We start from the raw sequence: 27,829 nt of genomic DNA, 5'->3' as shown, positions 1-27,829 counted from the left end.
AAATAAAACATCATGATTGACAGCACTAACTTTTCACACCACCCAACACCATGCACCCTCTAGCCACCGCCATTAATAACCCAACAACACTGGAACACAGGAACATGAAGGCCACATATGAAAGAGGTTACACTTAAAGGGCCACTGCAAAGATTTTCAAACTTAATCGCATTGTTCTGTTGTGAGGATGCGATAATCAAGACATAAAATGTACCGTGTTCTGTTGCTCATCATGACAGGAGAGCAGACTCTAGTGAACTGTTAAGTTTTATGATAATCACATGTCATTCTCACAACAGAAGGACGAGATTAAGGTTGAACAAATCTTTGCCCTTTAAGTGTTAATGCTGTAGATTTACATTGACTATTTAACAGAAGAATTCATGGGGAAAACAGAGAAGAGAACAAATTATTTTATTGTGGAGAAGACGACATTTTGCATGGTAAAATCTTTATAGCATGCACAGAACTATTTTGTCAGGGGGTGGGGGGGGGGGGGGGTTCAGTGATACAAGAGTTGAGAGCAGTTCCTTTCGCAGTGGACATATTGACCTCGGTTTGACCCCTAGCTACCAGTCAGAGAGTGACAAGAGGCACCATCACATTTACACCAGAGAGAGAGAGAGACATTCAGCTAAACCCCACAGTTAAAATCTAAAGCCCAGAAGAGAGAGGGAGCTAAAAATATCAGAAGGAAATCCTTCAACATTCAATGAGCAAAAAAAAGAAAGGAAAAAAAAAGAAAGAAAAACAAAAACAAAATAAACTGTATTTCTCTTCCTTCTGCAACAGTGTGTCAGCTAATAGTTTGAAAAGATCCTTCAGTTTGATGAATTCATTCTAGTACCGTCTATGACTGGAATGTACAATAAAAAGACACAAAACAAATTTTATGTAAAAAGCGGTGCATGAAAACCACACACCATTCAGATTTGGCAGCACAACAAAATTTATTAAATAGAAAATCAAGGAATATGGCAATACTGATGGCTACATAAAAATGTTGAGTAGTAAGTACAAACTTCACATCAGAATGTTCTCGACCACAGTTTCAAACAATAACAAAGAAAAACAAAAAAAACCTAAAGTAAGACTTTTCCATCAAATAAAAAAACAAAACATGGCAGTTACTTAAATGTGTTGTCTCCCTGTTACAGAGGTGTGTTGTCTCCCTGTTACAGAGGTGTGTTGTCTCCCTGTTACAGAGGTGTGTTGTCTCCCTGTTACAGAGGTGTGTTGTCTCTGTGTGTTATCTCCGTTACAGAGGTGTGTTGTCTCCGTTACAGAGGTGTGTTGTCTCTCCGTTACAGAGGTGTGTTGTCTCCGTTACAGAGGTGGACTTGAAGTGCGAAGAGTTCTTTCCTTTCTCTGTCATTCAGGAGGGAAATGTGAAGGGGGTGGGGGGGAGGGGTCATGGTGAGAAAATAAAAGTTCATCTTGGAATGTATGCTTGGTGTCGCCGCAGGGAAGAGACGCCAAGCGGAATGATGAAGCCGAAATAATTCTGATGGTTTGGCAGTGACTGGCCCCACCCACTAGATCCTCTCCCAACCAATGAATGGTCCTGAGAAGGGGCCGTGCCTTTACATGGCGACCTTGGCAACCTGATCTTCCAGTTTGGCAATTCGGCGGTCTTGAAGGGTGACGAGGTCCCGAAGAGATTTGACCTCTCGCAGAAGCTCCTCTAACTTGCCATAATTTCTCTGAAACAAAAACATTTGTATGTTAACACTTTGATTACCACTGGTGAACATGGTAAAACCCCGTTAACACTTTGGATGCCACACCCGAGATTTCTCGGGTTTACCCCCCGACCGCTGAATGCCCATCACGAGATTTCTGTTTTTTTTTTATTTTATTAGCGATCTGAAATCATATTGCATCAAGCGAGCCTACCGTTGGAGATCCAGGCACCGCCGGCGCTCAGATGTGAAAAAAGCGCCCCCTATCGTCTCCCAGATGGTAAATCACCCTTTTGGATTGGACTCAATGAAAGTGAATGGGAGAACGGATTTCTGACTCCACATTTGACTTCTCACTGATGTAACCGGGGTCTACCAGAGTTCATTCTGGAACCTTGGTGCCACGGCGAATATGTGTTCTACTGTACACACGATGGATCAATACAATTATCGATTTTTTCGAATGGCGATCGGAAATTGGAATAAACCATTTGGATACCATCTGATGTCAGGTAAGGAATCTATGTTATCAGTCTTAGGATAATCAGACTCGTTTTCACGGAGATATAAGCGTTTCCACTATATGTGATATTGCTGTTTCACTGTAAAAGCCATCAGGAAATAAGAGCAGCGATTATCAGCGTGCGGCACGAGCGTGCGTGCGCACACATATACTATCGATCATCTAGCGTTTATTTGAAAACGATTCATAAATAGGCAGACAAATGACAACGTTCTGGAATATTCCAGTCAAAGACGATCATCATCATAGGGTTGTTTTTTCCGCGAAAACGAGTGATTTTCAAAATGCTATCAAACGGAAATGAAGCGATAAAAAAACAATCTGCCTTGACAATGTTGACTGGAAAATGAGTCTTTGATAAGCGACGGGCAGATTAGACACATAATTTAAAACATAGATTAGGCGATTAATTAGCCCTTCCCAGAGACAGTCGCATTTCTCTCCTCTCGCCAGGCTCCTCAAGGCCGTTCCTACCGCCGCCTCTACTGCTCCATGGAGCCCGACGCTGCTATGCTCTGCTTCGTGCCGGTTGCCGGACTATACTCAAATCAACTCTAAATGGATCTAATCAGTGGATTGCATATTTTCGTCAAGAAGCAGAATAAGGCTAATCCTCTCTGCCTCTTGGGACATCATAATCGGGCTACCAACTTGAAGACGTGGTCATTTTTGGATTATCGAAGCTTTTGGACCGCAATAAGAAGATTTTGGATCTGTTTACCGCGCACAGGACCTACCAAAATGAACTGATTAAGACACTTGGACACTTGGACTAATAATGCATTCAGTCATTTGGACGGAGTTGTTAAAACTCACTCCACTCAAATCAATAGAGTTATATTTCACTCTATTCAAATCAAATTTAAAGTGACGTGGCTGGGATAAATGTGCCAGTCAGTCAGCCAAAACAAATTCCTGGACCAAGGTCGAACCAGGGAGCTGCTGGAGTCGAAGGCCCTCTGGGAGATAAGAGTGGCAAGCGGCCTCCCCCACCCCCAATCCCTACCCAATCCCCCCTCCCGCGTGTACGCCCGGCGCCACTCCCACGTGATGGTGACGGCAGCCGACTAGTATGCGTGCTGGAGGAGGGGAGCCTAAGACTGTCTCATCACCAAAGCCCCTCCCGCTGGACAATCTTTCCACCCTCCCTCCCGCCACCTGGCGCAACGACACCCCGGTGTTGTCGCAGCCGACTATTGCATATGGTGTCTCAGGCATTCTGTAGTCGACATGTGTCAACAAATGTACATGTCTGTTTGAATTTATGTTGTGCCGTTGTTACTGTAAAAATTTTATGATTGTGATATGTTGTTAATGAGACGATGAGCTGTATGTGTGTGTCACTGGAATTTCCCCAAGGGGATCAATAAAGGAATATCTTATCTTATTAAGTTAACATTGGAGTGGGTTTGGGCATCAAGGCGGTAAAAAGGAAAACATGGCATGGCATCCAAAGTGTTAAATGCCAGCACCCACTTCAATCATAGCGTTGTGAACGCATAATCTCTGTCTTAACACTTTGTATGCCACTCACGGCTTTTCTCTGGTTTACGCCCCGACCGTTGAATGCCACGGTCACGAGTATTCTCGGGTATTTAAAAAATAAATTATTAGCTATCTGAAATCATATTGCATCACGCGAGCCTACCGTTGGAGATCCAGGGACCGCTGGCGCTCAGATGTGAAAAAAGCGCCCCCTATCGTCTCCCAGATGGTAAATCACCCTTTTGGAATGGACTTAATGAAAGTGAATGGGAGAACGTATTTCTGACTCCACATTTTATTTTTCACTGATGCAGCCGGGGTCTACCAGTATTTCATACTGAAATACTGACCGCTATGAAAAAATGCTCAAAAAATGCTCTGAGTTTCGTAAAAGTCAGTCAAAGCTTAACATAAGCACGAGCAGTGAACTCCAAGCCCACGTGACTGAACTCAAACTGGAAAGAAACAGACTAAGAAATGATGTAAACTCCATGATCAAAACAGCAAAGAAAAAATTCATCAATGACAAAACTGAGGAAAACAAAAACAAACCGCGTGAACTTTGGAAATTACTCAATAACCAACTAGGCTGCAGTAAAAAACTTAAAACCAGATTCTCAAACATAAACATAAAGACGGACAACACGCTCATCACAGAAAAGCTGGATGTAGCCAATTACTTAAATAGTTTCTTCACAAACATAGCCACAACACTGGTAAACAAACTACCCTCCCACTCAGGGCATTATGGGGTAGAACACATAGTAGCATACTACAAGAACCTAGGGGTCCACAAAGACGACTTCAAACTGGAAACGGTAACAACAGATGAGGTACTCAAAAAACTGAGCGCCCTCCAACCCAACAAGGCCACTGGCCATGACAACATCCCCTCCAAATTCCTCAGAGACTCAGCAGCCGCCATCACCCCAGTCATCACACACATAATAAACCTCTCCATAAAACAGGGACACGTCCCCAAGGACTTCAAAATTGCGAGAGTGACCCCTCTGCACAAAAAAGGCAGTAAATTAGACCCAGGCAACTACCGCCCTGTTTCTATCCTTACCTCCATCTCGAAAGTCATGGAAAAAATTGTATACGAACAGGTCGAAAAATACCTTGCGGAAAAAAATCTAATCTACGAATTCCAATCTGGCTTCAGAACATCCCACTCCACTGACACATGCCTTCTCTATTTAAACGACCACATCAAACAAGAGGTGGACGCGGGCAAATACTGCGGCATGGTCATGCTGGACCTACAAAAGGCCTTCGACACTGTCAATCACACCATTCTGATTGACAAGCTAAAAGCAATTGGTTTTGATAGTCTATCAGTGAGCTGGATGCAATCCTACCTGGAGGGGAGAGAGCAGATGGTGGAGGTAAACGGTACCCTATCCCCCCCCCTCACAGTAAACTGTGGTGTTCCACAAGGAAGCATACTAGGTCCGCTACTGTTCCTAATTTATGCAAATGACATGTCGTCAGCTTGTGACTGCAACTTGTTCCTGTTTGCGGACGACTCAGCCCTGCTGGTCTCTGACAAGAACAAGTTACAGGTTGAAAAAACCCTCAGCTCAGAACTAGGCAAAATCTGCATATGGCTCGCTGATAACAAACTATCATTACACATGGGCAAAACAGAGTCCATTCTCTTCGGTTCAAATAACAAACTCAGCAAGACCGACGGCTTCTCAGTTACAGTGGGTGACAATATTGTCACAAGGAAAGAAGATATTACCTACCTGGGTTCCATCCTAGAGGCAAATCTTTCCTGTGACAAAATGGCATCCAATGTAATAAAAAAAGTCAACCAACAAACACGATTCTTGTACCGGATCTCCTCACTGGTAAACAAGAATACCCTGAAGACTCTAGCAGGAGCACTCATTCAAGGGTACTACGACTATGCTTGCACCTCATGGTACCAAAGCACCTCAAAGGCGCTAAAAACAAAATTACAAACATCTCAAAACAAACTGGTCAGACTACTGCTTGACCTTACTCCTAGAACCCACCTCACCCCTGCCCACTTTGACAACCTAGGATGGCTTAGAGTAGACGACAGAGTACAGCAACTTGCAATGGGCCTGGTCTACAAGATACACTACACGACCAAGGTACCCATGTACATGACAAAATACTTCCCAAAGGTCAGTGAATACCACGATCACAACACCAGAGGGAGCTCCACAAATCATGTTAAACCCAGATTCGGCTCAAACAAGGGACTAAACACGTTTCGCAATTATGCCACATCAATGTGGAACGCCCTACCCAAAGCTGTAAAGGAATGTGAATCACTACCCACTTTCAAAAACACTCTCAAAAAACACCTAAGGGAGACTGCAACTCGAAACTGGCCCCTGTAAATGTCCGAACACAACCCCCTCCAATGTACAGTAAATTACCAAGTATGGTCTTGTCAATAATCCAATGTACAGTGTTTGTTTGTACAGTTGTACAGTGTCCCCCACCCACCCCTCCTACCCAACCCCCCCCCCCCCACTCCTACCCAACCCCCCCCCCCCCCCCCCCCCCCCCCACTCCTACCCAATCCCCCCCCCCCACCCACCCAACCACCTCCAATGTACAGTCCCCCCCCACCCCCACCTACCCAATCCAATGTACAGTTTCTACGCCTAATGTATATACTCTTTTCTTTCTGGACTCTTTTTGTATCACAAACAGTACTGTAATTGCAAATCTGGTATGTCATAAATGTATAGGTGTAGCAGTACTGTCTATCTGTATGTCATGTATGTCATATATGTTACGATGAATTGAAAATGGGGGACCCTGATGTAAACAAGACGAAAGTCTTTCTCTGGTCTGCATCCCCTTAACAATTGTATGTATTGAGCTGTACTGTACTGTACCCATTCTGCAATCTGTTAATAAAGTTTTCATTCATTCATTCATTCATTCATTCTGGAGCCTCTGAGCCGCGCGGATCATGTGTTATACTGTACACACGATGGATCAATACATTTTTCGAATGGCGATCGGAAATTGGAATAAACCATTTGGATTCCATCTGACCTCAGGTAAGGAATCTGTTATCAGTGTTAGGATAATCAGACTCGTTTTCACGGATATATAAGCGTTTATGTGATATGTGATATGGCTGTTTTGACTGTAAAAGCCATGAGGAAATAAGAGCAGCGATTATCAGCGCACGGCACGAGCGTGCGTGCGCACACATATACTATCGATCATCTAGCGTTTATTTGAAAACGATTCATAAATAGGCAGACAAATGACAACATTCTGGAATATTCCAGTAAAAGGCGATTATCATAGGCATGGGTTGTTTTTCCCCCGAAAACGGGTGATTTTCAAAATGCTATCAAACGGAAATGAAGCGATAAAAAAACAATCTGCCTTGCCAATGTTGACTGGAAAATTATTCTTTGATAAGCGATGGGCAGATTAGACACATAGCCATAATTTAAAACATAGATTAGGCGATATTAACGTTAATATTGGCCGTGGATGGTGGCATTCAAGGGGGTAAAAAGGAAAACACGGCTGGCGCTCAAAGTGTTAAAGGAAAACTCCAACATTTTGTGAAATTAGCTTATTTGACATCTTCCCTGGAGTTAGACAAGAAGATACATACCTTTTTCGTCTCTCTGCATGCATTGGGCTTAGGGAACGCCTGGACCGTTAGCCTAGCTTAGCTTCATCACTGGAAGTGGGGCAGACATCTAACCTAGTTCACTACAGTCAGGAAATATACTCCAAATACAATCAAAATACAACTCCCAAACGTTCCTGTAAACATGTTGTGACCTGTGTATTTACCACGTCTCCCAGTCACACAAGTCACACGAGTCTCCCAGTCACACAAGTCTCCCAGTCACACAAGTCTCCCAGTCACACAAGTCTCCCAGTCACACAAGTCTCCCAGTCACACAAGTCTCCAAGTCACACGAGTCTCGCAGTCACACAAGTCTCCAAGTCACACAAGTCTCCCAGTCACACAAGTCTCCCAGTCACACACGTCTCCAAGTCACACAAGTCACACGAGTCGCCAAGTCACACAAATCTCCCAGTCACACAAGTCTCCAAGTCACACAAGTCTCCAAGTCACACGAGTCTCCAAGTCACACAAGTCTCCCAGTCACACAAGTGTCCAAGTCACACAAGTATCCAAGTCACACAAGTCACACGAGTCTCCAAGTCACACACGTCTCTCCCAGTCACACAAGTCTCCCAGTCACACAAGTCTCCAAGTCACACAAGTCTCCAAGTCACAAGTCACACAAGTCTCCCAGTCACACAAGTCTCCAAGTCACACAAGTCTCCAAGTCACACAAGTCTCCCAGTCACACAAGTCTCCCAGTCACACAAGTCTTCCAGTCACACAAGTCTCCCAGTCACACAAGTCTCCAAGTCACACAAGTCTCCAAGTCACACGAGTCTCCAAGTCACACGAGTCTCCAAGTCACACAAGTCTCCAAGTCACACAAGTCTCCCAGTCACACGAGTCTCCAAGTCACACAAGTCTCCCAATCACACGAGACTCATGTGACTGGGAGACTCGTGTGATTTGTGTGACTGGGAGACGTGGTAAACACACAGGTCACAACATGTTTACAGGAACGTTTGGGAGTTGTATTTGGAGTATATTTCCTGACTGTAGTGAACTAGGCTAGATGTCTGCCCCACTTCCAGTGATGAAGTTAAGCTAGGGTAACGGTCCAGGCGTTCCCTAAGCCCAATGCATGCAGAGAGACGAAAAAGGTATGTATCTTCTTGTCCAACTCCAGGGAAGATGTTAAATAAGCTAATTTCACAAAATGTTGGAGTTTTCCTTTAAATTATGGCTATGTGTCTAATCTGCCCGTCGCTTATCAATGACTTGTTTGCAGTCAACATTGTCGATTTTTAAATTTTTTTTAATAATCGGTTCATTTCCGTTTTATAGCATTTTGAAAAGCCCTCGTTTTTCAGGAAAATATATAGATTCCGTGATAAACGGCATTTACTGGAATATTCTGGCATACACAAAAAACGTTTACTCACTATTACTTTAAATGTTACTGTATGGTAATACCTCCATTACTTTAAATGTTACTGTATGGTAATACCTCACTATTACTTTAAATGTTACTGCATCATAATTCACTATTCCTTTTAGGGCTGGGCGATAAAACGATAACTATCGCGATCAATTATTTCCTCGAAATAAACATGAAACGTGGTCGCAAAGTTTCGATATATCGATTTTCCAAGCTTGGATATGAGCACACGCACTAACAACCAATCAGTGAAGGAGATGGCCGACAGCGGAAGGAGAGAGGTAGGACTCAAGTAGTAAACAAGGCTGGCTAGGATACTTAGCTTGCACGGTGCTATTTTATAGTTTACGTGCCGAGTGGGTGTGTGGCGTGAATTCTGAGGCCACGGTTATAGTAGTGTGGGGTATACGGTGGACGTCGTTGCAATGTATTGGGGCGGAACAGAGTATTTTAGGGTGATATTTAGTACATTTGAAACAAGGCTGGCTAGGATAATTAGCTTGCACAGCGCTATTTTATAGTTTACGTGCCGAGTGGGTGTGTGGCGTGAATTCTGAGGCCACGATTATGTAGTGTGGGGTATACGGTGGACGTCGTTGCAATGTATTGGGGCGGAACAGAGTATTTTAGGGTCATATTTAGTACATTTGAAACAAGGCTGGATAGGATAATTAGCTTGCACGGCGCTATTTTATAGTTTACGTGCCGAGTGGGTGTGTGGCGTGAATTCTGAGGCCACGGTTATAGTAGTGTGGGGTATACGGTGGACGTCGTTGCAATGTATTGGGGCGGAACGGAGTATTTTAGGGTCATATTTAGTACATTGTCATGGGATACAGCGCTTGCTCTGGCTGGCTAACTGCTAACGTGCGCGGACTGATGACGACATCAACTCGAGACATTCGCAGCAGCAAAACAAGTCTATTAATAGCCCGTCCATCGGCGCCGGGCATAAGAAGTTAATTAAACTTGACAGACATTATATCGACGATAATTATCGATATAGAGTTATATGAAAATAATTTTATAATTTTATCGCGATAACGTTTTTGGCCATATCGCCCAGCCTTTCAGTATTATTTGATGGTAATAACTCACTATGGAGGGTTGTGGGGAGGTGTGTTTCTGGGCGGGGGAGGAGGAGGTGATCTCAGGCTTGCTGGCCGCCTTGCTCTCCAGGACATTCTTCTTCACCACCTTGAGGTCACGGTTCTTCCCGGGGGCGTAGCTGTGCTTCAGGGAGATCATGATGGGCTTGCCGTTCTTCCCCTCAAACCAGTCCTCCGCCTCCAGGGCGCAGTCTGGCCCCGCCGTGTCTGGATACAGGTCATCCTGGAACAGATCCGACTGGACGGGGGGGGGCAGGAGATAAGAGAGAGATTGGCCTAGTGTCTTATATACAGTATATGACGTGATATGATCTATAGAGCTATATGCATATATAACTCTACGGTATAGATTGATCTGGAGGACACTAGTGGGAAAGGAGTGTATAATATAGTGTATGATATTCAATGCTTCCATTTGAATGAGGAAATCAAATCCATTTGGAGAATTGGAGACTGTGGCAGGGCTGCCAGCCACACTTGGGTTTTCTAAAGGCCCGGTTAGACTTCTGTTGATGATGTAAGTAAGAGGATAGAAATTACACATATAAGCCAAGCTGATTTGCATTCACTTGTCTTTACTTTAACACATTCCCCGCCAACAGCGTTTATATACGTGATTCGTTTTTCCTTTTTTTCGATTTTAATATTCTATTCAATGTCAGGGACCCGTATGTTGCCGTTAGAAGGCATACTGCGCCCAGAGGGTGCAGTACCAGCCAGATTCAGCCAGGTGGCAGTATCGAGAGTGCAGTAAACCCTGTTCCAGACCCTGTGTCATACTCAAATGTCACCGGGCACACTTTTCTAGTACAATTACAGGTAAGGACAATCTGACGTAAATTCTGGCTTGATCGTGCAATGCTTTTATACCGATCGAGCTGATCAACGTCTTTAGTGTTCAATACGAATGCCGTTACTACTGGCAATCAAATAATCAGAAACCCCCCCCCCCCCCCCCCCTTTCATGCATTCATGATGAAACATAATACCTATTATAAACATTTGATTTGGGAATAGTAGCGTGTCCAGGCAAGAAACAGCAACGCTTATAGTAGGAGTCACATTTTAGGCTATAACTCAGCCTTTCGGGAATTACCCCAGACCACTCTAAAACTATACTTATATTCACCACGGTATAACACAGGAACGTATGGATGAAAACATTTATTATTTTTCACATATTGAACGATAGTTGAGCCATAGTATTGTATCCATAGCTATAATATAGAATATAGTTATAGCTCTACAAACAAGGTGACGCACACCTATCTTTTAAAGCGTGGCATTGCTACAACGGGACCCGTCTAATGGCTGGCACCCAATGTGTTAACACTTTGTATGCCACTCACGGCTTTTCTCGGGTTTACGCCCCGACCGTTGAATGCCACGGTCACGAGTATTTGGCACCCAATGTGTTAACACTTTGTATGCCACTCACGGCTTTTCTCGGGTTTACGCCCCGACCGTTGAATGCCACGGCCACGAGTATTCTCTGGTGTTTTACATTTTTTTTTTATTAGCGATCTGAAATCATATTGCATCACGCGAGCCTACCGCTGGAGATCCTGGGACCGCCGGCGCTCAGATGTGAAAAAAGCGCCCCCTATCGTCTCCCAGATGGTAAATCACCCTTTTGGAATGGACTCAATGAAAGTGAATGGGAGAACGGATTTCTGACTCCACATTTTACTTCTCACTGATGCAGCCGGGGGCTACCAGAGTTAATTATGGAGCCTCTGAGCCGCGCGGATCATGTGTTATACTGTACACATGATGGATCAATACATTTATCGATTTTTTCGAATGGCGATCGGAAATTGGAATAAACCATTTGGATACCATCTGACCTCAGGTAAGGAATCTATGTTATCAGTGTTAGGATAATCAGACTCGTTTTCACGGATATATAAGCGTTTATGTGATATGTGATATGGCTGTTTTGACTGTAAAAGCCATGAGGAAATAAGAGCAGCGATTATCAGCGCACGGCACGAGCGTGCGTGCGCACACATATACTATCGATCATCTAGCATTTATTTGAAAACGATTCATAAATAGGCCGACAAATGACAACGTTCTGGAATATTCCAGTAAAAGGCGATTATCATAGGCATGGGTTGTTTTCCCCCGGAAAACGGGTGATTTTCAAAATGCTATCAAACGGAAATGAAGCGATAAAAATACAATCTGCCTTGCCAATGTTGACTGGAAAATGAGTCTTTGATAAGCGACTGGCAGATTAGACACATAGCCATAATTTAAAACATAGATTAGGCGATATTAACGTTAACATTGGCCGTGGATGATGGCATTCAACGGGGAAAAAAGGAAAACACGGCCGGCACTGAAAGTGTTAATGAAGAACCATATATTATGTACCTTGAAGGTCCTTGACTGAATTAAACCAAACTCACCCTGTCTAGATCTCTGACTCTTCACTCTTGTCAAAAACTAAGAACTACATTCAGATCAACAATATGATTCATTTATAAATATGTACATAAAAAGACATACCTTACGGGGGACTGTCATGATAATTGGCTCACATTTTCTCTCGTGGAGTTTATAAAACCTAGAGAGAAAATGGACACAAAAAGTTATTCCTCTAAAAGAAAAAAAACATTACAAATGAAAATTGTGGACATTTTTTATTTAAATGTTGTTCTCGTAAGAAAGCCATCTTCCTTTTGAGCATTTCCTTTCTTTAACAACAGTGACTGGGACTGGTCAGACAGATTAACACTCCATGACTGCCCTCTAGTGGCCATAGCGGACAAATAGCAAGCAGAAGCCAGTTGCATAAAGATAGACTGAGACTTAGACACCTAGATCTACAGTAGCTGTTGCATAAAACTGACTTACTAGTTGCTAACATAAGACTGACTTGGACAGTCCAATATGCTCTGAATTAAGGGTAAAAATAAGGAACATGAAAGGGAAAAGAAACATCGCCTCTAGTGATGGCCCTTTGAAAGAATGAACAAATACCAACAGTATAAAGTATTTTTACTGACGTTAGAATGAATTATAGTGTATAGAAGAAGGTTTAGACAATGATATTTCACACAAAGCACTGGATTATAGATTTGGTCTTAATGTTTATCCAACAGACGATCTTATTTATGCCAGACTTTATTCCTTTTGAGCATTTCCTGTAACAACAGTGACTGGAACTGGTCAGACAGATTAACACTCCATGACTGCCCTCTAGTGGCCATAGCGGACACATAGCAAGCAGAAGCCAGTTGCATAAAGATAGACTGAGACTTACAGACACCTAGATCTACAGTAGCTGTTGCATAAAATGACTTACTAGTTGCTAACATAAGACTGACTTGGACAGTCGGATATGCTCTGAATTAAGGGTAAAAATAAGGAACGTGAAAGGGAAAATAAACATCGCCTCTAGTGATGGCCCTTTGAAAGAATGAACAAATACCAACAGTATAAAGTCTTTTTACTGACATTAGAATGAATTATAGTGTATAGAAGAAGGTTTAGACCATGATATTTCACACAAAGCACTGGATTATAGATTTGGTCTTAATATTTATCCAACAGACGATCTTATTTATGCCAGACTTTATTGACATCAGTGTCTCGTCTCCACAGCAGCCCTCATGTTTTCAGCTACGGTCTTATTCAGGCTACTGCTGGTATGAAGTAAAAATTATGTAAAGTTTGATTCATCACTAGATTCATACCTGAACAGTGTTTTTTACAGGGACCACAACTCCCCAGGTCTTGTATCCCTACACTGGCTCCCGGTAAAACAACAAATAAATGTCAAAATCCTCATGTTCACATACAAAGCCATAAACGGTCTCGCCCCAGCCTACATAAAAGAACTCCTGGTCCAATCAACCAGCTCCAGATCCCTCAGATCAAACAACCAAATCTGCCTAAAAATCCCCCACACAAGACTGTGAGGAAGGGAAACCGGGCTTTCGCAGTCGCAGCGCCGACACTCTGGAACAAGCTCCCACTCAACTTGAAATCTGCAAGCACTCTACAGACCTTTAACACATTGACTGCCGTTCACGTAGATCTACGTTTCTGTCGCCCGACGGTTGAGTGCCGGAAACGTAGATCTACGTTTCTGTCACAGTATTTTTATTATCTATTGCCATTCATAATTCAGCGGGGCACCTTGTGCATACTGTTCCGAGTGTGTCTGAGCCAATAGTATCCAGCTGCAGAGCGGCGCTCTCAGGGCCGTGCTCTGACGGCATTGCTCTGCAGTGCTGCAGCTGGATGCTTCTCGTCTGAGCTGGCAGACGGTATTATACCGCCCTCTAACGCCTTCGGCCAGTAATGCACCCCGTTAGAAACGGGCTGGTTGCTTTTCTCTACCGAGCTGTGGCATGGGGGCGGGTCCTAAACACTCCGGCAAAACACACGCTTGTAGGGCAGGGCTGTACACTGCGACGAGATGGTCGCAAATTGCGCCCTAATTTAGTCCGTGCGAGTTTAAAATAATATCTGGGGGCAAGCTTGCGAGTACTGATTTCAACCCTTCATTCGCATTTCACTCCTAAATTAATCCATACAAATTGGATACGAAAGGCATGTAGATTTATAATATTTTAACTTAAAACTAGGCTACTTTTGCGTATAGTCATTATATTCCAAATAAAATAAGTCCCGAGTCGAGACTCTGTGCTGCTCCCAACGAATCCCAATAGTATGCAACTGCAGAGCCGCAGAGCTTTCAGGTCCGGTCACAGGCCCGCTCAACAGCGCCCCCCACCCAACGGCTGAATTGCCAATGGCTGAATTGGAGTATTGCACTGTGCAGGCACAGAGGCCCCGCTCTGCGGCTCTGCAGCTGCATGCTTCTCGCAAAATCCAGCTTCCAGCTCCCGCTGCCCAGCCGTCGTTATCAGAACACTACACACATATCATAATGTTCACGGCAAACTGTAGTTGATCACCAGGTATGTTTTATTAACGTAGAATAATTCATATAAGAAAAACTATAGGGAAATCTCTTCCTTTCTCCACTGGTTAAAAATGCCAGGAACTGAAATTGAAACTTGCTGTGCGCCGCAGTGATATGTGTTTATTATGAAATTACAATTGCGTGTTGACACGCCCACTGCGCGAAGCCTCCAAATAACTTTTTCCAGTTTGCACATATCTATTATCTATTAATTCTATCTATTTTTAGGGGCAAATGCAGTGAAATAGTCGCGCTGTGGTTACATGACGTCATTGCTATTTTAGAGCTGCTCTACCGGTTACAAGGTATAGTCAAAAGTGGATAGAAAACACAGTACTGTGTAAAAGTCTTAAGGCACCCAAGAGTTTTTATATAAATTGTCTTAGATGTAAATAACTTTTTTTATTAGTGTGTCAGTAGACTACTCTTAGTACATTTTCATTAAATAATTTTTTAAAGCATCTTCATGGTTTAATAATGCAAACATATGTTGCAGGGACTTATTATAATCATCATATTGGCGTGACTGTATGCATCAAAGGGTTAAATCAAGCATTTTTAAGTGCTTTAGAGGAAATGTCAAAATATCGCGATATCATTTAGAGGCCATATCGCCCAACCCTACTATAATGGTAAAATAGTTATTTAAAAATGTGCCCCTAAAAAATATTCTTTGCCCCCAAATTTCTCATTTAGGGGCAAGTGTGCCCCTAGTGAAAAAGCTTAGCGTACAGCCCTGTTGTAGGGATGCTTTGGACTACTGACCCCGCCGCCCGTTGAAGAGCAATGTCCAACAACGTCGGAGGCACGATCGCTGTGGATAACTGGAATGGCGATGAGATTATTGGATTCTTTTTTTTTCATTACTTCAGAGACCAGGTAAGGACACCATATATGAAAGCTTGCGTTGATCTGATATTTATTTCTACTGCGATTGAAGCTATCTGTGTTATAGCTGTTTGGGTTGGGTTGCAGGAGGGGGGGGGGGGGGGGGGGGGGGGGGGGGTGGCGCGCCGGTCTAAATCACATTGCATTGCGTGCACGACAAAGGATAATGGTGATGATCTATCGTTGATTTCAGGAAGATCCGATAATCAGGCGAAAAATTACAACATGTTTATTGAATTACACAAAAACGCTGTTTTCGTGTCTTTTCCCTGGAATTGCTCAGAAGCGGCCGGACTATGTTCATATTCAAAACGGTATAAAACGGAAATGTACAGATGAAAAATAATCTGTTTTTTGCACATTGACCAGAAGCAGCTCAATGAGACTCGACGGCATTATTAGACCCATAGCTATACTATAAAATATAGGTTTAGGTCTACAAAGTACAACTACGTTTACATGGGGTTAATGGACATCACAGAAGTGGTCACTTCCCGGAAGGGGCGTGGCACTCAATGTGTTAAGGCCATGCTCAAAACCCACCTTTTGCCATAAACAATCCATGAGCTCGTTTTTGTATTGTAGTATGTCGGGTGTATTATGTCTGTCTGTTCTCTATCTGCTTCGTTGTACTGCATGTATTTTTTTGTTTTCGTATTGTTCCTGTCTTTTTTGTTTCTCTTTCTTTCCTGGGATGCGCCCCGGGCCAATGTAACTATTGGTTGAGGGGCGCAACATAAATAAATGTATCATATCAAAATGTATCATATCATGTGCCTCAGGGCAGCTCTGGCTGCAATTGTAGCTTACCACCACCGGTATGACTGTGTATGAACGAATAATGGACTCTGTGAAGCGCTCTGGGTCAGTGAAGAGCGCTATATAAATCCAAGTCATTATTATTATTATGTGTTACGGACCCTGTCCTATATATACTGTACTTTTCGCACTATAAGCCGCACCTGAATATAAGCCGCAGCAGCTAAATTGAATGATGTGTACATATATAAACCGCACTGGACTATAAGCCGCAGGTGTTCTAATGTTTAATTACCATATGTAAGGGTTCGTGCACAGAGGGGATTGTCGGGAAAGAGATGGCTGTTTGAGGAAGCTCCCATTTTTTTTTTTTTTTTAAATACTTTATTTCTCAGTTTACTAAGAAAGAACAGAACAGAACAAGAACATACAAACAAAAAGGAGGAGACAGAACAAAAATAAACAGACATAACAGAAAAAAAAGAAAAAAAAATACTGCCAGACAGGAAAATTAAATAACAGTGTGACTTAACTCAAAGCATTAAAGTGTGTTGTATAGCCAGGTGTTACAAGGTGCAGGTCAAACATGATATACAGGGGTGAGTCTCTGCAGAATGCAGTTATTTGTCCTTCAGATAGTCAATGAATGGGCTCCATATGTCCGAAAACCTGTTGTGCTCTTTGGATCTGTAATAGCGGATCCTCTCCACCTGTATGATTGTGATCATTTCATTGAGCCATTTCTGGAAACACGGGGGTGTAGGTGATTTCCAATCGGTTAGAATAATTTTTTTTGCAGCTACCATGCCGAGCATTAGTGTCTGTTGTTCCTCCCTCGTGTACCTTAAGGCAGTCTCTGAACACCCAAAGAGTGCCAACTCTGGATCAGGGGGAATGTCCTTTCCATAGACCCTGGAAAACCACTGGAATATTTCACCCCAGAATTTTTGTAAATGAGGACAGAGCCAAAAGAGATGTGTTAAAGAGCCCTCTGCAACTTTACACCTGTCACATAATGGAGAAAGAGATGGATAAATTCTGTGTAGTTTGGTCTTTGAATAGTGGAGTCTATGGATGACTTTAAATTGAATCAATTTGTACCTAGCATTGATCGAGCAAGTTTGGATTCTAGTCAAACCTTCATTCCATATGTTCTCAGACACCTCTAGATTCAACTCAGTGGACCAGGCATCTCTCAGATGGTCAGTGGACACAGAGGTGGAAAACAGGGACATAAAGCGAGATATCAGGTGTCTGGAGTCTGGAGGGAGCTTCAGGAGATCATAGAATGGGCAATTCTCTGGCATGGTTTCAAAATGTGGGATTTTTTCTTTGACATAGTGTCTGATTTGGAGATATCGAAAAAAGTGGGAGTTAGGGATGTTAATTTTGTTTTCAGTTGGTCGAATGATGCAAACTGTTTGTCTATGTACAAGTCTCCAAGGGTCGTGAGTCTCTTCCCTCCAGACAGCAAACGCCCCATCTGTCCGAGATGGCAAAAAGGAGTGGTTATGACATATAGGGGTATACATACAGACATTTGGTGGCTTGTGAACACCTCTTATCTGATTCAAAATCCTAAGTGAGTTCCTTCAGATAAAATTGTCACCAATTAGCTTTTGAGGGGATTCTGTTTTAGAAAAAAGTAAAGTACAGAGAGAGGAGCCTTTTACTGCTGTGGCTTCAATGTTTAGCCACAGGGGGGAATTATTAGATGGTGTCTCACCCGAGAGTCCCCTCTGCCAATAGGTCAAAGCTCTAGCATTGGCTGCCCAATAATAATTCCTGAATACAGGGAGGCCTAGGCCTCCCTCCTGTGTTGGCTTCTGCAGATGCCCTTTTGATATGCGATGGGTTTTATATCCCCATACAAATGGGAAAATAATAGAGTCTAGTTTCTTAAAGAATGCTGCAGTGAGAAAGATTGGCAGATTTTGAAATAGATACAAGAATCTAGGAAGAGACACCATCTTGATTGCGTTAATACGCCCCACCATAGATAAGGGCAGGGTCCTCCACTTCTCTATGTTGAGTTTTAACTTTGTGAGCATGTCAGCATAGTTAAGTTTAAATAAGAGTTTGGGATTTCTAGATATTCGGAGTCCTAAATATGAAAAATTGTCATTTACTACTTTAAATGGTAGAGCCTTAAAGGTGCTATGCACTGCTATTCCTAGCACTATTTGGGCAACTTTACACAATTCCTGTTAGTCTATTGAAGACATTTGTAAGGTTTTTTTCAAAAAAATTCATTGTTTTATATTTCTAATCAAGTACTCAAAACCATCATTTTTCAGCCTCAAGAAATCAGGCTGTTATGGCCTGGCTCCGCCCATAAGCACTTTGAGTGACAGTCAGACCACAGTCTGCACTGGTAGAGGGAGAGAGGAGAGAGAGAGAGAGAGAGAGAGAGAGAGAGAGAGAGAGAGAGAGAGTGAGAGAGTGAGAGAGTGAGAGAGAGAGAGAGAGAGAGAGAGGCAATGCCCCCTCTCTCCCTCTCGGCTCTCTCTTCCTTTCTCTCCCTCCCTTGTGTGTTTTTTTTCTTTTCTTTCTTTCAATCTCCCATGTGGCGCGCGGCCGGCAGGTACCCCCCCCCCCCCCCCCCCCCCCCCCCCCCCAAGTGCCCCCTCTCTCTCCCTCCCTCCTTCTCTCTTCCTTTCTCTCCTTTCTCTCCCACTCGGCTCTCGCTGATGAGACGGGGCAGCTTGTGTGTTTTCTTTCAATCTCCCGTGTGGCGCGCGGCCGGCAGGTACACCCCCCCCCCCCCCCCCCCCCCCAAGTGCCCCCTCTCTCTCCCTCCCTCCTTCTCTCTTCCTTTCTCTCCTTTCTCTCCCACTCGGCTCTCGCTGATGAGACGGGGCAGCTTGTGTGTTTTCTTTCAATCTCCCGTGTGGCGCGCGGCCGGCAGGTACCCCCCCCAAGTGCCCCCTCTCTCTCCCTCCCTCCCTCTCTCTTCCTTTCTCTCCTTTCTCTCCCTCTCGGCTCTCTCTTCCTTTCTCTCCCTCCAAAGCGCACAGCCCCGCAGCTCCACTCGCTGTCTAGTCTAGGTAGAATGGGGGCGGGCATTAGCTCCAACCACAGAGCCAATCGCATCACTGTGCGCCGAATGACGTGACTCAGGCATTCAAATCAAAATGACCCGATTTACTAAAGGACGAGAGGGGCTGGGCTGAATCGGAGCAATCCGCCAATATGGTATTTAGACCCTAAAACACATTGATACGAACTCCTATTACTATAATACAATGCTAGAGACTGAAAAATGACATTTATAATGCATAGCCCCTTTAAGAAAGTCTGAGTTCAGGCCGCCCGAGAGAGGCATGAACTCACTCTTACTTCAATTGATTGTGTAGCCAGAAAGCTTACCAAATGATTCAATGAAATCTAACAAGGGAGGAACAGAGGTTTCTGGGTCTGAAAGATATAACAATGTGTCATCAGCGTAAAGGCTCACCCAGCTTTCCATGTCCCCTATCTTAATGCCTCTGATATTGGGGTGGCTCCTGATTCCTATCGCGAGGGGCTCCAGAGCAACGTCGAATAGTAAGGGAGAAAGCGGATCGCCCTGTCGGACCCCACGTTGCAAGTCAAAAGGTCCAGATTTATCATTATTAGTGAGGATGGAGGATGTCGGGCAGAGATATAGTATTTTGACCCATGCAATAAAAGAGTCTCCAAATCCAAATCTTTTAAGTGCCTCGAGCATGTAGGGCCACTCTATTTGATCAAACGCTTTGGCTGCATCTAAGGACAAAATGGCCGCTCTGGAGTTGTCCTCGTGGTTGGTATAAACATTGTTCAGGAGCCGACGCACATTACAAAATGAAAATCTGCCTGGGATAAACCCTGTTTGGTCAGGGTGTATAATTGATGGAATGTCTCCCTAATCTATTGGCTAATACTTTTGTGATCGATTTTTGATCAAAATTAAGGAGGGCGATGGGCCGGTAGCTCCCAGGCTCTGTTTCCTCCTTGCCCTTCTTCAGTAAGATACATATATTTGCTTCATACAGAGAGTTCGGAAATCTGTTATTCTTAATGGAGTCATTGATCATTCTGAGTAGGATTGGGGCAAGTGTCTTGTGAAATGTCTTGTAAAATTCACAGCCAAATCCGTCTGGGCCTGCTGCCTTACCAGAGGGGAATGACTTAATTGCCTCAACTAGCTCACTCTCTGAAAAATCTGAATAGAGTTCTAACCTGGATGACTCATCCAGTTTTGGCAGGTTGAGGGAGTCAAAAAAAATTGTAAAGTCTGCGTTAGTGGCCTGAGACTTTGTTTTGTATAATTCTGAATAAAATTCTTTAAAGCGGTTGTTTATTTCCTTAGGGTTAGTTAACAAATCACCTGTTTTAGATAACATTTTGTGGATTGCACGGCTCGCCTGTGCTCCTTTCAACTGTCTGGCCAACAGCCTCTCTGGTTTGTCGCTCAGTTCGAAATGTCTCTGTTTGAGCTTCAATAAGAGTTTACCGATGTTTCCACTAAGAATGCGGTTATATTCATACTTTAAATTCAAGATCTTATTATAGTCTTCTTGCAAAAGAGAGTTCCTGTAAGTCTGTTCAAGGGTCGGGAGTGTGTTTTCGATTTCCATTTCCATAACATTTTTGTTTAAACAGGAATGATAGCCAGTTAGCAGCGCCGGGTACAGTAGGTAGCAACGTTAGCTCTCATAACGTTAGCCAGTTAGCAGCGCCGGGTACAGTAGGTAGCAACGTTAGCTCTCATAACGTTAGCCAGTTAGCAGCGCCGGGTACAGTAGGTAGCAACGTTAGCTCTCATAACGTTAGCCAGTTAGCAGCGCCGGGTACAGTAGGTAGCAACGTTAGCTCTCATAACGTTAGCAGTGCCGGGTACAGTAGGTAGCAACGTTAGCTCTCATAACGTTAGCCAGTTAGCAGCGCCGGGTACAGTAGGTAGCAACATTAGCTCTCATAACGTTAGCCAGTTAGCAGCTCCCAGTTTGCAGCTCCGGGTACAGTAGGTAGCAACGTTAGCTCTCATAACGTTAGCCAGTTAGCAGCGCCGGGTACAGTAGGTAGGCAGCATGTTGAAAGAGGAGCCCTGAGCTGCTCATACACTACTCTTGCCGTAATGGTTTGTTGACGTGGTTGACGTGCACTGCTGTAGCAGATTTAGGAGTCTGATCTGCGGTCACAGAGCTGAGGGAGCGCGCCCAGTTAGCTGTAAAAATCCATAGATTAGCCGCACCGTTATATAAGCCGCAGTCGAAAAATGGGGGGAAAAGACGCGGCTTATAGTCCGAAAAGTACGTTATATATATTAGGGCTGACCCATATTAGTCGATTAGTCGACTAATCGGTCGAATGGAGCCGTAGTCGACTGGCCAACCTCTTAGTCGAATATAATAATAATAAAAAAAGAAAAAATTAAATATTAAAAAAAAAAATATATATCATTCTTTCCAAAAGAAAAGAGGCCTAGAAGCGTGGCTAACGCTAATGGCACGCATACCAGAGGCTAACTGCCTACAAAAACAGGCACAGAGGCACTGAAAGAGGATTTCACCCATCTAATGAACACACTAGACTAGACAAATATCAAGATGTATCCATCAGTGGACCAATTGCATGCTTTTGCAGAGGACAAGAAGCCTTCAGTCGACTCCTTCAGACATTAAGCACCCCCCACAGCCCAAATGGAATGATACAAAATTAAAAATATATATATATAATTTTTTTTTTTTTTAAATATTATACTTTTTTTTTGTCAACCAATAGTCAACTAACGGCAAATTTGGGCCAATCATAGTCGACCATCCAAATCCTTAGTCGGGGACAGCCCTAATATATATATATATGGGGGTTATGTATGTTATCTGTTGTGTATATAGGCATGTTTTGGTTGTTCTGTTTTTGTCTCCCTCCTGTGTAACATATCCCATCCTCAGGTGTCTCCCAGTTGCAGCACCAGCAGCCAGCTGGTCAATCAGCAACTCACCCCAGTGCAACGGCAGCTGAAGCTGATCTGCAATCAACATCCACTCTCCCTTTATATATCCCATTTTGTGCAGTGTTAGTTAGCCCTTTTGGCTCATTGTGGTGGTGGGTGTCTCTCTGTGTCTTTGGTGATAATTCTCTTTGTGTCGTTTGGTATAGAGCCGTGGCTCTTTAGAGGGGTATAGAGACACTACCAGCCTCATGCAGCCGCTTGTTAAGCCTGCACACAAAAGACAACACACCTCTCCCCTGAGGTTTGTTGTCCAGAGTATCTCCCATAAGCTGCTTCCTTAACCGCCTCAAAGGGCTTTTCATTGAGCGAACCCTATGTTCAACAGAATATACCACCTTGTTGCTTCCAGTTTCCTCCAGAGCAAGAGCAGTATCAAAGCATGTGGCCAAGCCAGAACTGGGGACCAGCGTCTTTATTCTGGGCAACAACCAGCTTACCATGAGTCATGAGTAACTGTGTTGTCTCAGAGGCAAGCATACCCTGCTTAAGTGTCATTTGGTCACCCGTCTCAACAGTAGGCTGAGTAGACACTGGTTGGGAAGCAGGCGTGTTAGACAACTTGATCATGGTCTCTGACAGGTGCCCTACTTCACCCAAACTACGTGCTTGAGCATGGGTGACTGCACAAATATGTAACACTTCAGGGAGCATTGGAGCCAACACACTAGGTTGAAAAAATAGCAGGGCGTTCAAAAACCTCAAAACTCGGCATAACTAAAGAGTAACCAGTGCAACCATACCTAAACAAACTCACACTAAACACCAGCCTATCTAACGTGCCCACTACACACCAACACCAAATGTCTGTCGCCTATATACAAGCCCCCATTTTATGTTACACAGGAGGGAGACAAAAACAGAACAACCAAAACATGCCTATATACACAACAGATAACATACATAACCCCCATATATATTAGGGATGTGCATCTCCTCACTGAGGCCGATGCGATGTGCATCTCGATACGGTGCCAACGATACGATACATTAACGATACATTTGAAGCACCGGGCGATGCGATGCGATATGATTCACCCCCTGTTGAGATACGATACGATTCGATACGATTTGATTCAACATAATGCGATTCGGGGCGATACGATGCGATTCAACACGATGCAAAATAATAATAATAATAAATAATACAATTGTATGGTATGACAGAGGATTTGGTTGTATTCCTTATATGCAGCTTATATTATTATTAAAAATAAAAGAATCTACTGTAAGACAATTTATATAAAAACTCTTGGGTGCTTAAGAAGACTTTTGCATAAACTGTCTTTTCTATCCACTTTAGCTAAAAACACACGAGAGAGAGAGAGAGAGCCCCTCCCCGTCTGAGCAGCCGTCGACAGTTGATGATGTCACACACTAGACTAGGTCACTAGGATGAGTCTATACTTTTTTCCGACCGTAGCAGCTCCATTATGTCAACAACACGGAGCCAGCCTGGATGGATTGCATGAAGCGATATAATTAAGAAATGAATAACCAATAAATGTGAAGTTATCTTTGAACCCCTGTTGTCAAGCGTCTTCAATATACCCCCCCCCCCCTCCTCACTAATGGTACTGGTGTTGCAGAGTCACTTTAGTTAGACACTAGTTTAGCGTTAGCTGAACGGCTAACTGGCGTTAGCCAGAGGCTACTAGCGTTAGCATGTTGAGCAATTCTATTCATGTCTCCTCGACTTCCACTGTTTGTTGATAACTGTGACGCGGCTCTCGCCTTATATGTAGTAGCGAAGCAATAGTATCTGCTGTGTGTGTGTGCAGTCACAGTGCACTGCTGACAAGTGGATGAGAGGAAATTATATCAATGCATCGGTTTTTGACGATGCAAAGACGCTACAACAAGATGCATCGCGAGTTCAGCCTGACATTTTGCCGGCGCGGACTTATTCCACCGGTGCACTTGCATCGTGAACGTGTATGCCGGCGCACCGATGCAAATCGATGAATCGTCACATCACTAATATATATACACATAAGGACATGGTCCGTAACATCATGCCACAAGTGTGTGTGTGGGGGGGGAGGGGGGTGACATAGAACACAAAAAGTGCACTGGAGGTGTGTATACATGCCCTTGTGCTTCATGGTGATTGGTCTATATACAATCTCCTTCGAAAACTAACAAGCTAATTGCCTGTCAATCAAAAGGAGGTTGGACTCATTACAATTTCCCCCAAACCAAAAGTTAACATAGGTGGGTATAAACATTGCACAAGCAAAGAAAATGGTGAAAATAGATTTTGCAAAGTTTATGAGGTATTGAAATGTATTCAGCTTGTAGAAAAAACGCTTCGTCTCTTTGGGTGAAAATATGAATATAAAGAAAATGCTTGATAACTACAGGCCGGCATAAATACATATCTCCTGACGATGATAACTACAGGCCCTGGCCTCATACACCCTCTAGTGGCATAAATACATATCTCCTGACGATAACTACAGGCCCTGGCCTCATACGCCCTCTAGTGGAATAAATACATATCTCCTGATGATAACTACAGGCCCTGGCCGCGTGTATGCTTTTACCAACGCAGTTGTGTTTCCGGGTTCCCGTTTTGCGCTCCGATTGGCCACTGACCTACACGCGTACGCCCCCCTCGCTATCGCCTTTGGGGCGTGAGATATGAAGACAGATTTAACTGGAAGGCAGTAATAATAAACACTCGAAACAGCTATTACCAGACAATTACAACAGCAGTGGTGCCTGCTTCAAATGTCACGTATTATAGGCTATAAGCCTGTGTAGATCTATTCGGAATAATAAACATATAGGCTACACCCTCTAGCAAAACATGACACAATGTGATCCTATCTCTGATAGAGCGGCTGGTCGCAGAGACGTGAGTTGAATGAACACATCGGGAGGAGAATGAATGAATGAATGAACCTGATGTAAACAAGACAAAAGTCTTTCTCTGGTCTCCTTCCCTTAACAATTGTGTGTATTGAGCCGTACTGTATTGTACCCATTCTGCAATCTGTTAAATAAAGTTTTCATTCATTCATTCATTCTCCTCCCGATGTGTTTGTTCAACTCGCGTCTCTGCGACCAGCCGCTCTATCAGAGATATGATCACATTGTGTCATGTTTTGCTAGAGGGTGTATATGTTTATTATTCCGAATAGATCTACACGGGCTTATAGCCTATAATACGTGACATTTGAAGCAGGCACCACTGCTGTTGTAATTTGTAATCTGTCTTCATATCTCACGCCCCAAAGGAGATAGCGAGGGGGGCGTACGCGTGTAGGTCAGTGGCCAATCAGAGCGCAAAACGGGAACCCGGAAACACAACTGCGTTGGTAAAAGCATACACGCGCCCTGGCCTCATACGCCCTCTAGTGGAATAAATACATATATCCTGATGATAACTACAGGCCCTTGCCGCGTGACTTCTTTTTCGTAGCCGCAGTTTGCGAAGACGCTCTCCGATTGGCTAGCCCGCGTACAGCGAAGACCCTCTCTGATTGGTTTAGCTCCGAAGGGCTCTTCCGCCTTGTACATATATATTCTCTGCTTCGAAGTGGTTATGCTTTGGCCGTCTTTCGAAGTGGGTTATGCTTAGAGTTTATCTTTAGAGCAGGGCGATGGACCACCAGCCCTGATTCCAAACTCTAAGCATAACCCACTTCGAAAGAGGGCCAAAGCATAACCACTTCGAAGCAGAGAATATATATGTACAAGGCGGACATTTCTATCCAGGGCCCTTCAGAGCTAAACCAATCAGAGAGGGTCTTCGCTGTACGCGGGCTAGCCAATCAGAGAGCGTCTTCGCAAACTGCGGCTATGAAAAAAAATCACGCGCCCTGGCCTCATACGCCCTCTACTGGCATAAATACATATCTCCTGATGATGATAACTACAGGCCCTGGCCTCATACATCCTCTACTGGCATAAATACATATCTCCTGATGATGATAACTACAGGCCCTGGCCTCATACATCCTCTACTGGCATAAATATATATCTACTGACGATGATAACTACAGGCCCTGGCCTCATACGCCCTCTACTGGCATAAATATATATCTCCTGATGATGATAACTACAGGCCCTGGCCTCATACGCCCTCTACTGGCATAAATATATATCGCCTGACGATGATATCTACAGGCCCTGGCCTCATATGCCCTCTACTGGCATAAATACATATCTCCTGATGATGATAACTACAGGCCCTGGCCTCATATGCCCTCTAATGGCATAAATATATATCTCCTGATGATGATAACTACAGGCCCTGGCCGCGTCTATGCTTTTACCAAACGGTCCGTGTTTCCGCTTTCCCGTTTTGTGCTCTGATTGGCCACGCACGTTTCTATGTGCGCCCAATCGCATGACGAGCAGTGTCTTAGCCCATTTCCGCGTCGAACAGCCTGCAAACGTCTCCTGATGATGATAACTACAGGCCCTGGCCTCATACACCCTCTACTGGCATAAATACATATCTCCTGACGATGATAACTACAGGCCCTGGCCTCATACGCCCTCTACTGGCATAAATACATATCTCCCGACGATGAAGGTTGGTGGTTCTGTGCCGATACCTGGCGATCTCGCATTTGTTGACGTCCAGGCCTCTCTTGGGCATGTAGCCCATGCCCCTCTGGGGCTCCTTGCTGGAGAAGGTGTTGAGGTAGTGGACATATGGCGCCTCGTCTGTGATCTCAAAGTACCGGATGCTGCTGTCGCCCTGAACAGGCAAACACACAGTTCAGAGCAGGGTTATTATTCTGATTTCTTCTTGTTCATTTTGCTTTTACATTTTTGTTTAAGTTTAGTTACTTTGTTTTTGTAATCTGGGGGGTATTTGTCAGGGGCAAGAGGCTCAGAATAGGTATTATGTTATATATACTAGTGTGTAAACACTTTTTGAAGTCAACCGACTCACTAAGTCCAGTGTAGACATCCAAATCTTAATAAAGCATCAGTGTCTTCTCATGCTTGCAGCCATAGACTTAGCCCGCCCCCCCCCCCCCCCATTCATCAACCATGGGAGTGGCATTTATGTGGGCTGCTTTATTGCCCCAGGTCCTGGTGACATTGCCATTACGAGGAAATCAGTGAATTCTATGTTTTTACTTTCAAATTCTATGCAGGAATGACAGGTCAAGTGCTCCATGACCTGTAGCCATGCTAAAGGAGTTATGCAGCAAGGCAACGGTATTTAAGCTAAATATTTAAGCAGAAATACACAATAGTGATTAAATGAGAAGACATATAGCATTATGGATGGTCTGAGATGACACTGGGACCTGATAACTAACCAAAATATATCAAAACACATGCAAGAGACTAGTATTCAACTCTAGGAAGGTTTAGTTGAAGCCATAGGTGCCAGCAACTGCTGGATCCCAAGGGTTCACATACTTATGCACAGAAGGATATTTCATGTTTAATCATTGTATTT

General features: G+C 43.8%; 1 protein-coding gene across 2 annotated transcripts in view; it reads right to left on the bottom strand.

Annotated features, from left to right (window-relative positions):
* Positions 1 to 398: 398 nt before the first annotated feature.
* Positions 399 to 27,829, bottom strand: part of coro1cb (coronin, actin binding protein, 1Cb) — a 127,119-nt gene continuing 99,688 nt past the window's right edge. The window contains exons 8-11 of one of the 2 annotated variants that reach the window (XM_084324245.1): positions 26,967 to 27,112; positions 12,347 to 12,404; positions 9,822 to 10,070; positions 399 to 1,703 (exon numbers count right to left, since the gene is read on the bottom strand). In XM_084324245.1, the coding sequence (XP_084180371.1) occupies positions 1,584 to 1,703; positions 9,822 to 10,070; positions 12,347 to 12,404; positions 26,967 to 27,112 (573 nt within the window). In that variant the 3' untranslated portion in view covers positions 399 to 1,583. The remainder of the gene's footprint in view (positions 1,704 to 9,821; positions 10,071 to 12,346; positions 12,405 to 26,966; positions 27,113 to 27,829) is intronic. The other variant, XM_084324246.1, reaches the window with a different exon arrangement.

This window comes from Notolepis coatsorum, assembly GCF_963971535.1.
Source record: "Notolepis coatsorum genome assembly, chromosome: 11".
NCBI classification, from domain to species: Eukaryota; Metazoa; Chordata; class Actinopteri; order Aulopiformes; family Paralepididae; genus Notolepis; species Notolepis coatsorum.
Note: the sequence above shows the minus strand (reverse complement) of the source record. Positions and strands in the feature narration are given on the sequence as shown.